This window comes from Chinchilla lanigera, unplaced genomic scaffold, assembly GCF_000276665.1.
Source record: "Chinchilla lanigera isolate Chin_1 unplaced genomic scaffold, ChiLan1.0 scaffold00099, whole genome shotgun sequence".
NCBI classification, from domain to species: domain Eukaryota; kingdom Metazoa; phylum Chordata; class Mammalia; order Rodentia; family Chinchillidae; genus Chinchilla; species Chinchilla lanigera.
In genome coordinates, this window is record NW_004955500.1 from 7,776,368 (window position 1) to 7,788,312 (window position 11,945).

The 11,945-nt window shown below is 52.4% G+C and overlaps 1 protein-coding gene across 6 annotated transcripts in view; it reads right to left on the reverse strand.

The window, feature by feature from the left end:
- Positions 1 to 6,414: 6,414 nt before the first annotated feature.
- The window catches only part of Wnt10b (wingless-type MMTV integration site family, member 10B), a 17,500-nt gene continuing 11,969 nt past the window's right edge, over positions 6,415 to 11,945 (reverse strand). For 2 of the 6 annotated variants that reach the window (XM_005406678.2, XM_005406677.2), the window contains 4 exons: positions 10,784 to 10,897; positions 10,407 to 10,669; positions 8,243 to 8,616; positions 6,415 to 7,595 (listed from right to left, as the gene is read on the reverse strand). In XM_005406678.2, the coding sequence (XP_005406735.1) occupies positions 7,137 to 7,595; positions 8,243 to 8,616; positions 10,407 to 10,669; positions 10,784 to 10,857 (1,170 nt within the window). In that variant the 5' untranslated portion in view covers positions 10,858 to 10,897 and the 3' untranslated portion in view covers positions 6,415 to 7,136. The other 4 variants (XM_005406676.2, XM_005406679.1, XM_005406675.2 and 1 more) reach the window with 4 other exon arrangements.

The window sequence follows — 11,945 nt, forward strand, 5'->3', positions numbered from 1 at the left end:
CCCGCTCCGCCGGCCCCCCAACCCGCCCCCGCGAGTCCCACTTGCCTGTCACTCCGCGCTCTCGGGCTCCTCGAGCCGACCTCGCCGCGGCCGCTCGCCCGGCCCGCTCCCCGCTCCCTCCTTCCTTCCCTCCACCTAGCACCGGAAGCCGCGACGGCGACAGGAGCTGTGCGGCGCACCCCCACCCCCAGTCCGGGATACTTCCCACCTCCACGATCGCGCGAGAGTTGCGCGGTAGCTAGCAGCAGTTCTCGCGAGAACCATCACCATGGCAGCGGCTGCGGCGGCAGCAGCGGCAGCAGCAGCAGCAGCCCAGAGGATCGCTGACGCTCGAGTGCTGTGGGGGCTGGTGAGGTGTGAGGGCTGCGGGTTGCGGGGCGGCGGAAGTGGGAACCGGGAGCCGAGGAACGGCGCTGGGACAGCAGGGACTGAGATGAGACGCAAGCCCCAGAGCCATTCCTAGAATTGAAGGACGGAAGCCACTTGCTGGAAACTGGGATTGGGCCAAGGGGTCCAGGGACTCGTTAGGTGAGCGGTCTTTGCTTGTGGCGTGCCTTACCCCGCCAAACCTAATTTTTATTTTGTGATCTGGGAAAAACCTAAACTGTTGCTGCTACAACTCCACCGGATAGTCCCGTCCCCTTCCCCTTCTGAGTGTGAGAAATTCGTGGTCAGCGTGTTTTCTCATTATTCTTTTCCGTATCCTTTTCCAATCCTAGATGTATCACCCGAGTAGCTGCACCATTGTTGCTACTCGCTCTTACTGAAACTAAGCTACAAGGAGGTCTGAATCAGGACAGCCTTTCCGGGGCCGGGGATGTAGCTCAGCGGCACAGCGCCTGTCTGGCAAGCGCAAGGTCCTGAGTTTGATTTCTGGTACCAAAAAAAAAAAAAAAAGCCTTTCCCATAAGGAAGAGAGGGGAAAGTGATGAACTGAAAAGACTGAAGGGAACAACTGAACTTGCAAGACAACGGGTAGAAGCCTCATGTTCAGAGTTGTGGTCTGAGGAAGGGTATCTAGATGAGTAAGGATTTCATAATCCCAAGGAAGAGTGAACAGGCTTGCACCCCCTATCTCACTTCCTACCAATGCCCACTTCCACCACACTCATTTTTGCACCTGGTGGACATGTGCACCTGCCTTGGAATAGTCACAACTGTGACAAAAGCTGCACTAGAAGGACACTAGAAAGTGGCTCCCTAACACTTGAGTCAAAATTGCTCCTCCTCTGAATTTTCCACCTGGTTTCTTGTTTCCTTCCAGAGAGAACTAGGTTGGTAGAGACCCACGCTCTGTGTACCCCTTGTCTTCATCAGCCCCTAGTTTATGTGCTTACCAGACCTTTCCTCTTACCCCTTCGGCTATCTCTCTTCTGTTGTTTGAAGAATAGCATGACTTAGAATATAAAGTCAAGAGGACCCTAACTGAAGGTGGTGAGGGATGAGAGGGATTAAAAAAATAAGCAAGGAACCGGTGCATAACAAACGGAATTAGTCTTCTCCTAGTTATTGCTGTTAAGGGCCTTTGCCTGCTAAACTCTGTTTTTATTTATTATTATTTATTTTGAGACAAGGTCTCACGATGTAGTTCAGACTGGCCTTGAACTCACTATGTAGCATGGGCTGGCCTCAAACTTGCTGTGATCCTCTTGCCTCAGCCTCTCAAGTGCTGCGATTACAGATGTAGGCCACTGTGCCTGGCTATGCTCTGTGTTTTTAAAGGCAAAAGACTCTTCCAGTGTCAGTAACACACGCCTAGAGTGTGCCCTGTGATACCTTCATGTGATTGCCCTCTCCATTCCTTTCCCTAGAAATTCCTAGCAGCACTCCCCCAGATCATACCCGCAAGAAGACCACCAAAATTATGCTTTAGAGCTTCTCCTTCCCCACTGCCTCAACCACACCAACATGCCTGTGGGAGTCCAGTAAGGAAACAGAAACTGTTGATGGATGTTCCGGCCCAAGACTTCAGATGCTCTGAAGGTTGTAGCCCAAGTGTGACAGAAGGATGGGAATAGTTAGAGCGAGCACTCAAGACTGAGGAATTCGACTGGAAATCTCCCATTTCTTCTGTCCTTCACCCCACAGGAGTCTGGAGAAGAAAGGGTGGCTGCAGTGTAGCTTCAGAGGGGGCTGCCCCTGAAGCAGACAGGAACAGAGAAAGGACAAGTCAGTGCTGCATAGCTGGCACTTAGCTGCCCACTGCCACATCCCAACTTCCTAGCCACTTGCTAAAGAGTAGAGGAAGAGCTCATCCGGAGCTGAAGGAGGCCAGGATGCCTGACTTAGAGTCTTTTTCCATCTCTCTGGCTGCCACAAGAGCCGAGTAAAAACAGAAAGTGTAGCCACCAGCTCCCATCTTGTCCCTGACCTAGGCCTGGGCCTGAGCCCAGGGTGTGCCAGGAGGAGGGGTGTTGGCCTCAGTGACAAAATTCATTTGGAATTCATCAAGGTTGTGGCTTGGGGCTAAGCTTGGCTCAGAGTGTGTCTGATGAAAGAAGGAAAGCTAGAAAAGAAAGGACAGAAACAGGGAAAAGCTAAACTGTTGCTGCTACAACTCCATTGGAGAATCTCCTTCCCCTTCCTGAATGAAAAATTCATAGGGTGTTCTTTCTCATTATTCTCTTTCATATCCTTTTCCAGTTCTAGCTGCACCTCTTCTCCTTTGCCCCTACCATATGCATGTGAGGTTCAGTAAGGATCTGAATTAAGAATAGGATATCCCCTGACACCCGCACACTTTCAAACCGAGAATTTTCAGTGCTCAAATGGAGATTCATGACAAAAGATTGCTATAAAATACTGCCCTAACCCGACACAAATGTCTGTACTACCATGTTGCTCCTCTCATTTCACCTAATTAGAGAATAATTTGGGTAGCAGATAAATCTATTGTCCAGAGAAGGAGAGAGAATTATTTCTACATCCATGGCTAAGGTCATGACCTGTTACGTCAGCATCTTGAAGTCCCCCAGGTATGTAGTCATTTGTAGTTTTAAATTGTGATATATCCCTTTTAGCATTGAATCATAGGAAAATAGGTTTATTTTCAAAGATACTGAGTTAGGAATAGAGAGAATGGAACAAAAAAATTCTGTTTTCTCAGGTTGTCTTATTTTTATTTATTTTTTTAAAACAGGTCTCTGTAGTGCAGGCTGGTCTTGAACTCACTTTGTAGCCCAGGCTGGCCTTAGACTCCTTTCAATCTTTCTGCCCCAGCTTCCCAAGTGCTGGGATTACAGGAATGTGCCACCACACTTGGACTCAGATTATCTTTCAAATGATCAAGACATTCATTTAGTAAAATTAGTAAAATTCTTTTACTAAGATTAGGAAGGACAAAATACATACGCAGATAATTCAGTTGGAGAGCATGCTGGTTTTGCTGGTTTCCAGAGTGTGGAAAACACTTCCCATTTTGAGCACAGGAATCGCTCCAGTGGCGCAATCAGTTAGCACACGCAGTACTTATAGAGCACAGGAATCCCTTTTAACATGTTTCCCATCAGTCTTGCATCTACCTCTGTACCTCCCAAATTCACTGGTTTGGAGTCAGAGAAAAGTATCTGCTGTGTTGGGTACACATTCAATGCTGAGATACATTTAGGATTTGAAAACCACCAGAGCAGATGTGACCTCACAATATAGGCCAGAGAGTCAACAAGCTACTTCCAGAAGACAAATCTAGTTCTGTAGTATGTTTTTTGTAAACTAAAGATTTTTTGTTGGGAGTGATGGTGAGGTTTTTGTTTGTTTGTTTGGTTGGTTTGGTTTGGTACTAGGGATTGAACCTAGAGCCTTCACACTGAGCTATGTCACCAGTGCCTTTTTTTATTTTTGATTGATTGATTGATTGATTGATCCAGGGTCTACCAAGTCACTAAATTGTCTACTTTGGGCTCAAACTGGTGATCCTTCTGCCTCAGCCTCCCAAAGTGCTGGGATTATAGCCATGTGCCACTACACCATGGTGTGAGTTACATTTTATTGAACTAAATCATGCTTATTCATTTATGGATAATCTTTGGTTGTTTTTGATCTCTAATAGCAGAGTTGAGTAATTAAGGCAGAGCTGGGTAGTTAGGACAAAGTTCACACTATACATGATCTAATATGTACATACTATCTAGCCATTTACAGGGAAAAAAAATGCCAATCCTTGTTCTAGGCAATGATCAAGGTGATATCTGGAGTACTTCAGGTATGTAGAGAATAATTAGGGCCTGCATTTGATTTTTTTTAGACAGGGTCTTGCTATGTAGTTCAAGCTGGTCTGAAGCTCATTATGTAGCCCACACTGACCTGGACTCAGAGTGGGCGATCCTCTTGCCCCAGCCTCCTGAGTGCTAGGATTACAGGTGTGTGCCACCACACCTAGCTAATAGGGCCTACATTTGATTCTCTAACGTGTTACCTAGAAGTCCCTCCCGGTTTCACAAACTAAAAGTTTGCCAATTAAGTCACTGAGGATTATTTCAAATCCTTTGTGAAACTCAGCAGGATATAAATAAAGTCATTGAGAATGGGGGGTGCTTCACCAGAAATGAAAGGATGGACCAAGATCCCAAGTATGGGACTTCCAGGAAGATGGCAGAGTGACAAGCAGCAGAGAAATAGCCTCTCCAAGATTTGATGTCCAGATGCTGGAATATAGCAGTGTGAGGAAGAGAAGGAGGGAAGTGGATCCCCAGAAAGTGAGAATTGAAGCCCACAGAGCGTGAAGAGGGAGACTTCAACACAGAGGAAGGAGGTGGCAAGAGGCACTATCTCCCTGAGCCCTGACTCGCTGGATGGGAGGGGCAGCTCAAACCTGCAGACATGCGGTGACTACTGGTAACCCCAGAGGCCTCCACAGAGGAACACACCAGTGGAACATAACCGTGGACACTGGACTGCAGTGGCTGGTAAGTTATTTGGGAGGGCGATTGGCCAATAACCATCTTGGAGAGGGGCCAACAGACCTCAGAACTCAGAGAAGCTGCAGGTTGGCTCCATCTTAGCAGCTCCCAGTGTCAGGGTAAAGTGGAACCAAGTTCAAATTGGCAGGAGGCCAAGAAGCCACATTGAAGCTGGCAGGGAGCTGAGTTCAAGCCAACAGGAGGAAAACAGAGTGCTGCAGGTTGAACAAATCGGGCTCTAGCTTCCGAGCCGGAAACCAGCCTGGCCAGGCACGGTGGCGCACACCTATAATCCCAGCACTTGGGAGGTTGAGGCAGGAGGATCACCATGAGTTCAAGGCTAGCCTCAGCTACATAGTGAGTTCAGCATGAACTGAATTATAGAGCAAGACCCTGTCTCCAAAAGCAGGAAAAAACAAAAAACAAACAGTCTGAAGTTCAGTGGAACTAAACATACAGGCTTACTGAGATTATCCACTTCCTGCTGTAAATGTACAGCTGGTTTGCTGGGATTAATCAACATGGATCTGGACTCTTGTCTGCCCACTCTGTCTACCAGTGACAGCAGAGATACACCTTGAAGTGGACATTTTTTTTCTTGTTTTTGTTTTTTTTTTCTCTTTTCTTGATTTTTTTGTTCTTGTTTTTATATGAGTGTAAACATTGTTTCTCATTTTTTGTGGCTGTTCTCTTCTGTTCTTGTTTTTATTTCTTCCTTCTCCGTTCCCCTCCTGTCTTCTTCACCAGTTTCCCAAAGTTCACATAATCTTCCTTTGTCCTCCAGCCTTGCCTCTAATCCCTTCCTCTTCTTCTTTTTTGCTATTTTTTCCCCTAACCCCTTTTAAATTTTCTCCCCTGAGGGTAAAATTGCTATACTGAGGGCATATTTACTGTACAATTTCCGGTTTGTTTTAGATATTGTTATATAACCACAAATCTAGTTCATATGATTAAAGGTGGCAAATTAATAGTTACCACTGCGTGTCATTTTCTAGGCTGTGTTTGATGCTGTTGTTATTGCTGATTTACCACTTTAGCCAAGGGGACATAATTGTTCTAATCAATTGTTCTTCCTGGTATGCCAAGACTGAAATTGCCTAAGGGCCATAAAAAATACTATAGGCCAGTGCCAGAGAACCAGGGGTTGGGCCAAATATGCAGCAACTTCTCATCCCCAATAAATTGAAGAGGTGGGATCTTGCTACAGACTCAAAGCCGAAAAGCCAGCTATACCTGGAAGACATCTCTGAGAAGTAGCCATTTCCTAGCCATTACATCTCTGAGAAGTAGCCATTTCCTGGTTCTAAATACTCCCAGTAAAGCTACTTGCCATAAGCAGTTTATAAGCATCAACCTAGGAATTAAACTAAAAAAAAGAAATAGAAATTGAGAAGACACTTACGCAAGATGCAGCCCCAGACTTCTAGGTCCCCAAAGACAAACCCACAGGGCGATGAGGTGGAACAATTCAGAATCCTCAGGATTGCTGGATATATCACGATCTGCATTCCACCAGTCCAGTAACTTAATTTATTTTAGTTTCAAGAACAATAATCAGTACAATAAATTACCCATTTCCTTCCTCCTCTTTTCCCAAGGAGGGAAAAGGGGGTGCCAAGAGTCTCAGGAGGGTCCCCTATAATACCTGAATGGAAGGAGATCGCTTTCCTAAGGGCCTGGACTTTCTGAAGTCCAGCTCTCTGAGGATTCAGAGGAGAGTACCCTCTAGTACTCGGGAAGGAAAAAGCCCCTTCCTGAAGAAAAAACCTCTCTTCCAGAGCTGCCACCCATAACCCAACAATGGGGTCCAGGCTGTGGTGGAGGAGTCTGAGGAAGCAGACGGGAAAGGGTGGTCTCTTTCTACAGGTCTTAATGGCCCCACACAAGGCCTGGGGGTTACCACTTCGGGAGAGGAGTGGCCAAGCTAGAAGTATGAGTCGGGGTTATGGGGGTCATGGGGGTGAGAAGAGAGGAGCAATACAGTGCATTTCCTCTGAGTCCATTCAGGTGTTTGAGGAGCAGAAGCAAGGTGACAGCTTCCCTCAGAGGCCCTCCAGCTGTGCAGAGAGAGCTGCAAACCACAGGCTCTGTCTGACACCACTACCCCAAAGCCGTTTCCAAGTAGACATTTTGAGCTTGCAGGGGCCAAGACTAGCCCTGGACAGAAATCCGAGTACAGGGCCGGAAAAGTACCCCTTTCACACAGTGCCCTTCCCCAGCCCGAGGAGAGGCTGAGCCTCACTTACACACGTTGACCCAGTCTGTGACCCTGCACTCGTCGCAGAGCACGTAGCAGCACCAGTGGAAGCGGCAGTGGCAGCGCTCGACTCTCGTCTGCTGGAGCACGTTGTGCCCACGGCCACAGCACAGGCTGCTGCAGCCGTCCAGCAGGTGGCTGGTCTTGTTGCAGGCCCGGCCCCTCGTCCCCGGGGATCCCACGGTGGGGTTTCGCTCACAGAAGTCAGGAGACTTTTCAAAGTAGACCAGCTCTCCTGAGAGGCGACGGGGACGCAGGCGGGGTTGGAAGGCTCCAGAATTGCGGTTGTGGGTGTCGATGAAGACAGCTCGCCCCAGCCGCTCCTTCAGCGCTGCCCCCACAGCCCGGAACTCTGGGGCTGCCCTCCAGCACGTCTTAAACTGGCAGCTCCCGGAGGTGCCGTGGCACTTGCATTTCCGCTTCAGGTTTTCAGTTACCACCTAGAGCAGCAGAGGGACAGGAAGTGAAGGAGCAGGCAGCAAGTGAGCATAGCACAGGAGACGGAGAGACACCGGGGACCGTCATGAGTGCGAGACGAGAAGTCAGTTGGCCAACATCTTCACTTTATGATTGGAGAACAAGCCAGAGCAATGTGATTCGCCCATCTTTGATCACTACTGGCAACACAGCCAGGACTCAACTCCAGTTGCCTGACTCCCAGTGCAGAGTAAGCACTGATAAAATGGGGACTGTGGCCCAAAGCGCCCCTAAAATCTATAGAGAAGACAGCTGTAATAACAGCTACCATGTAACAAGCCAAGGACTAGGCCACATGTTGTGCTAGCTCAGCCTTACAGACTTGTGAGGTAGGTTATCATCAGTTTTTTTTTCTTTTTTCTTTTCTGACATGTAGTCAGGCCGGCCTTAACGCCCTATATGACCCAGGCTGATCTCCAGGTCCCAAGGCTCCCATCTTAGACTTCATCAATCTCGTTTTATACATGTGAAAACCTGAGGCTGGGAGTGTTGCTGACAGCAAGAGGCCATCGCCGCCCACCACACTTCGCCACGTTACTCCGCTGAGCCTCTCAGACCCTAGCCAGGCCTCAGAGCCAAGCAAGAGGCAGGTCAAGATGCACACACATACCTGGCGCCCCACCTTGTTGTTGTGGATTCGCATTCGTGCTTGGATGTCCCGGGGAGCTTCCCTGGAATCCAAGAAATCCCGAGAGAACTTCTCTCCAAAGTCCATGTCGTGGTTACAGCCACCCCACTCCCATGTGTCCTGGGGGCCGGGGCCGGGGCCTGTGCCCGGGCCGGGGCTGGGCAGGGAGTGAGGAAAGCTCTTGCCCCGGGACAGTGCCTGGAGCTGCAGGAGTTTGGCCTGCAGCCGATCCTGCTCACCACTGCCCTTCCAGCCACAGCCACAGCTCGCCAGCTTGCCCAGGCTGCAGGCCGTGGCGACCGCATGCATGACCCCAGCGGCCAGCATGGAGAAGGAGAACGCACTCTCACGGAAACCTGGGGGAAAGAAGGGCATGAAGGTGGGGGTGAGGATGAGGAGAGGAAAGGAGCAGCCACCCTCGGTCCGAAATTCCTAACTGAACCCTGACTGCCATACCAGCCCAGTGACCTGCGAGAAGGTCGCAGTACGAGACCGCAGAGCCCCAGTTTCCTCATCTCGGAAGGGAAACTGACAGGTCTAGATGGTGTCTGAAGCCCACTCCCACTCTGCGGCTTTCTGGTGCGGGTGAAAGAGCCGGACCAGAAGCAGAGACCCCTGGGCTGGAGAAGTGACTAAGGAGCCCTGGGGACTTTGAAGATGAGTTCCTGGAGTTCTGCATCTAAAGACTTGGAAACCCTGCAGGGAGCTTGGGTGGGGAAGAAGCAGTCATTTGGGGTTCTTTTTGGTTTTTTGTTTTTTGGGGGGTTTTTTTTTTGTTTTTTTCTGGTACCAGGAATAGAACTCACGACCTTGCGCTTGCCAGGCAGGCGCTGTGCCACTGAGCTAAATCCCCAGCCCCCTTTTGGTTTTTTAAGTATTGTTTAAATCGGTCTTTTAGTCAACCTACTTCTCCACCACCAGAACAGAGCACCCTCAAAGCACTGGACCTACGGGGCTGCCTTCTCTTTTCCAGATTCTAGTTTTATATTTGCCCTTCAAGACTGCCCTTTATGTTTATCCAAACCTGCTATTACCCTATAAAACACTGGGGGGAGGAGCGAGGCAGGGGTGATTTTCCCTACAGCCCTCTTAAAAGGTTGGCCTCCTTGTTATGTTTTGGGGGTCAAGGACCCCAGGATGGTAAGGCTTTCTCAAGCTTAGATAGAGGTCCCCACCGTATGGATGTCAAAATGTTCACCCTTTGGACAAGGAGGGGTCCCTTATTTCATTAGGCAGGAGCTCTCTGGAGCCCTGAGAAGATGAAAGACAGCACCTCCTTAGAGGCCAGAACTTTCTTACCCCAGGATTCAGGGCTCCTGGGCCAGCCTCCTGATCCCCCAACCCCAACCCTTCAAGGGTGAAGCTGTTTGCACAAGTCTTGGGAATTTCCCTGCAGATGGCAGCTGCCTATTAACCCCATAGTCCCCAAAGCACTACCCCTACCCCTTGGGCTAAGCCCCCACGGATCTTCACTCCTCGGGGAGTGAACTCCAGCAGGGTTTGGGGAGAAGCAGTGGAGCCTCCGGGACCACCTCCTCCAGACCAGGTCAGCAAGGGTCTGCTCCGGTCCCTCCAGCTGGTCCTCACCTGCTCAGGTGAACCACACCTGGGGCCCCCATAGCACAGAGGAGGGGGCTGCTCCCCAGCTTCAAAGCCATCAGGGTCTTTGTTCCCAGCTTTGGCTCCTGGGAACCCCAGCAATTAGGGGAGCAGGTTTAACCCTTAAACGGTTGGGGGCGTCACCCCACCCCCGCTGAGACTCTGGGAACATGGGCCTGGGCTTGTCGGGGTTGAGAGGGAGGGGAGAGAAAAATGGGGGAGGGGCTGGGGGGTGTTTGAAGCTGCCAGAGCTGGGGGCATCTCTTGTTCACAGGTGCAGCCCCGATCGCACTGGGCGGAGGCAGGAAAGGGGGGCCCTAGGGTAGGGAACAGGACCAGCTGCCTTGCCAGCAGCGTGCAGGTGGAAGTCAGGCGCGCAAAGGCCCAGAGGGATGGCCAGATCCGGCTCAACGCGGCTCCTGGGGGGAAATTCCCTGAGAGGCCCCTCCCGAAGCTGTGAACCCGTCTCTTCCCGCCTGCGCGCGCCTCGGCCTGCCCCCCAACCCCTGGCATCCACGGGGGCACAGACCAGCCCCGCCAGGCTCACCGCGCTTGAGGATGGCGCTGTGGTGGGGCAGGCGGCCACCACCCTCCAGGGCTGAGCAATTCCAGCGCTGGCTGCGCAGCTGGTGCTGGCACTCGTGGACGGCGATGTGCAGACCCTGGAGTGCCGACGCGGTCACGTCGGGGCTGCGCAGGCACAGGCCCAGCTGCCGCTTGCTCAGGCCGGACAGCGTCAGGCACACGGTGTTGACCGTCAGTGGCGGCTCGCCCGGCAGCTTCAGACCCAGAATCTCATTGCTGAGAGCCCTGGGAGCAGAAGAGGGTCAGGGGTCTGGAGCCCGGCCTCACGCCCGCTGCACCAGCACCACCCGCTCCAGACCGTGCTTCTCCAGTAGGCTGGAAGACGGGGGAACTGCTCACCGACTGCACAAGGCCAGGAACAGGAGACCAGCGAGGCCCCGGGGTGGAGGCCGCTGCAGGGGCTCCTCCAGCATGTCGAAGCCCGGAGGCTCCGGTGGGTGGATGGATCAGCGCCTGCAGGGCAAAAAGACTTGCTGTAGGCTCTGGGATAGGGTGGATCCCCCGGGACATGAAGGATGCCCTACTTCAGGCTCTTAAATCACCAGGGCCACCCGACTGAACTTTCCCACCCCTCTGCAAACAAAGCAGCAAGAATCAACCCTTGATTCCCAGAGTTTCTGGTCCAGGAGAGCTTTGAGGAGGAAGGGTCCAGGCCTCACAGCTCAGGACCCACTGACCACCCCTGGACCCCTGCCCCGTCGGACACAATGCCTGGTACAAGGCACACACTCACATGCAAACGGCGACACACAGACTCACAAACACTCGCTCCACGACCTCACCCACCGCTCCCTCTTCTAGGGCCCCACGACTGGCTTCCCCGCCCTTATTAGGCTAGGGGGCGGGCTTGGGAGGGGGTTCCCCACTACCTGGGGCGGTGTCACCTCCCGGCGCCTGCAGTAGCAGGCAAGCTCCGTCAGAAGGGTCCGGGACTGGGCTCTCCGCCGCCACCCCTGCGCTCTCAGCAGGGAAGGAGGAGGGGCTCCAGGTGCGGCACGGGGACCTGGCGCCTCCTGCAAGCAGGCGCGTTGTCGCAACCGAGTCTCTTCCTTGTCCCACCCCCGCTTTCCCTCCTCAGGGAGCCCCTTCTTATCGTCTTTATTTATTCAGGCACCGGGACGCGAACTCAGAGCCGTGAGCTTGCCGGGCAGGCGCCTGTGCCGCGGAGCCACATCCCGGCCCGCAGCGAGCCACTTGTCCGGTGCCCGCGGATCCGTCTTCTCCCCACCCCACTGCCCTCGCGTCTGGAGACAGCCTTTCATTCCCTGCCTCCGTCGCTAGCAGTGTCTCCGGCTCTCTGCGCATCTGTGCTCTGGGGGTGCGCGTCTGCCTCCGTCTGTCTGTCTGTCTGTCTGTCTACCGCGTGCCTGCCCGCTCCGCGTCCCCGGTCGGATTACCTCCCGCGGCTGGGGCGCAGGGTCCGCGACCCGCACGGCTGGGCCGCCTGGGCTCCGCTCCGGCTGCTCACGCCGCGGGGAGAGCGAGTGGCGGCCCGCCCGCT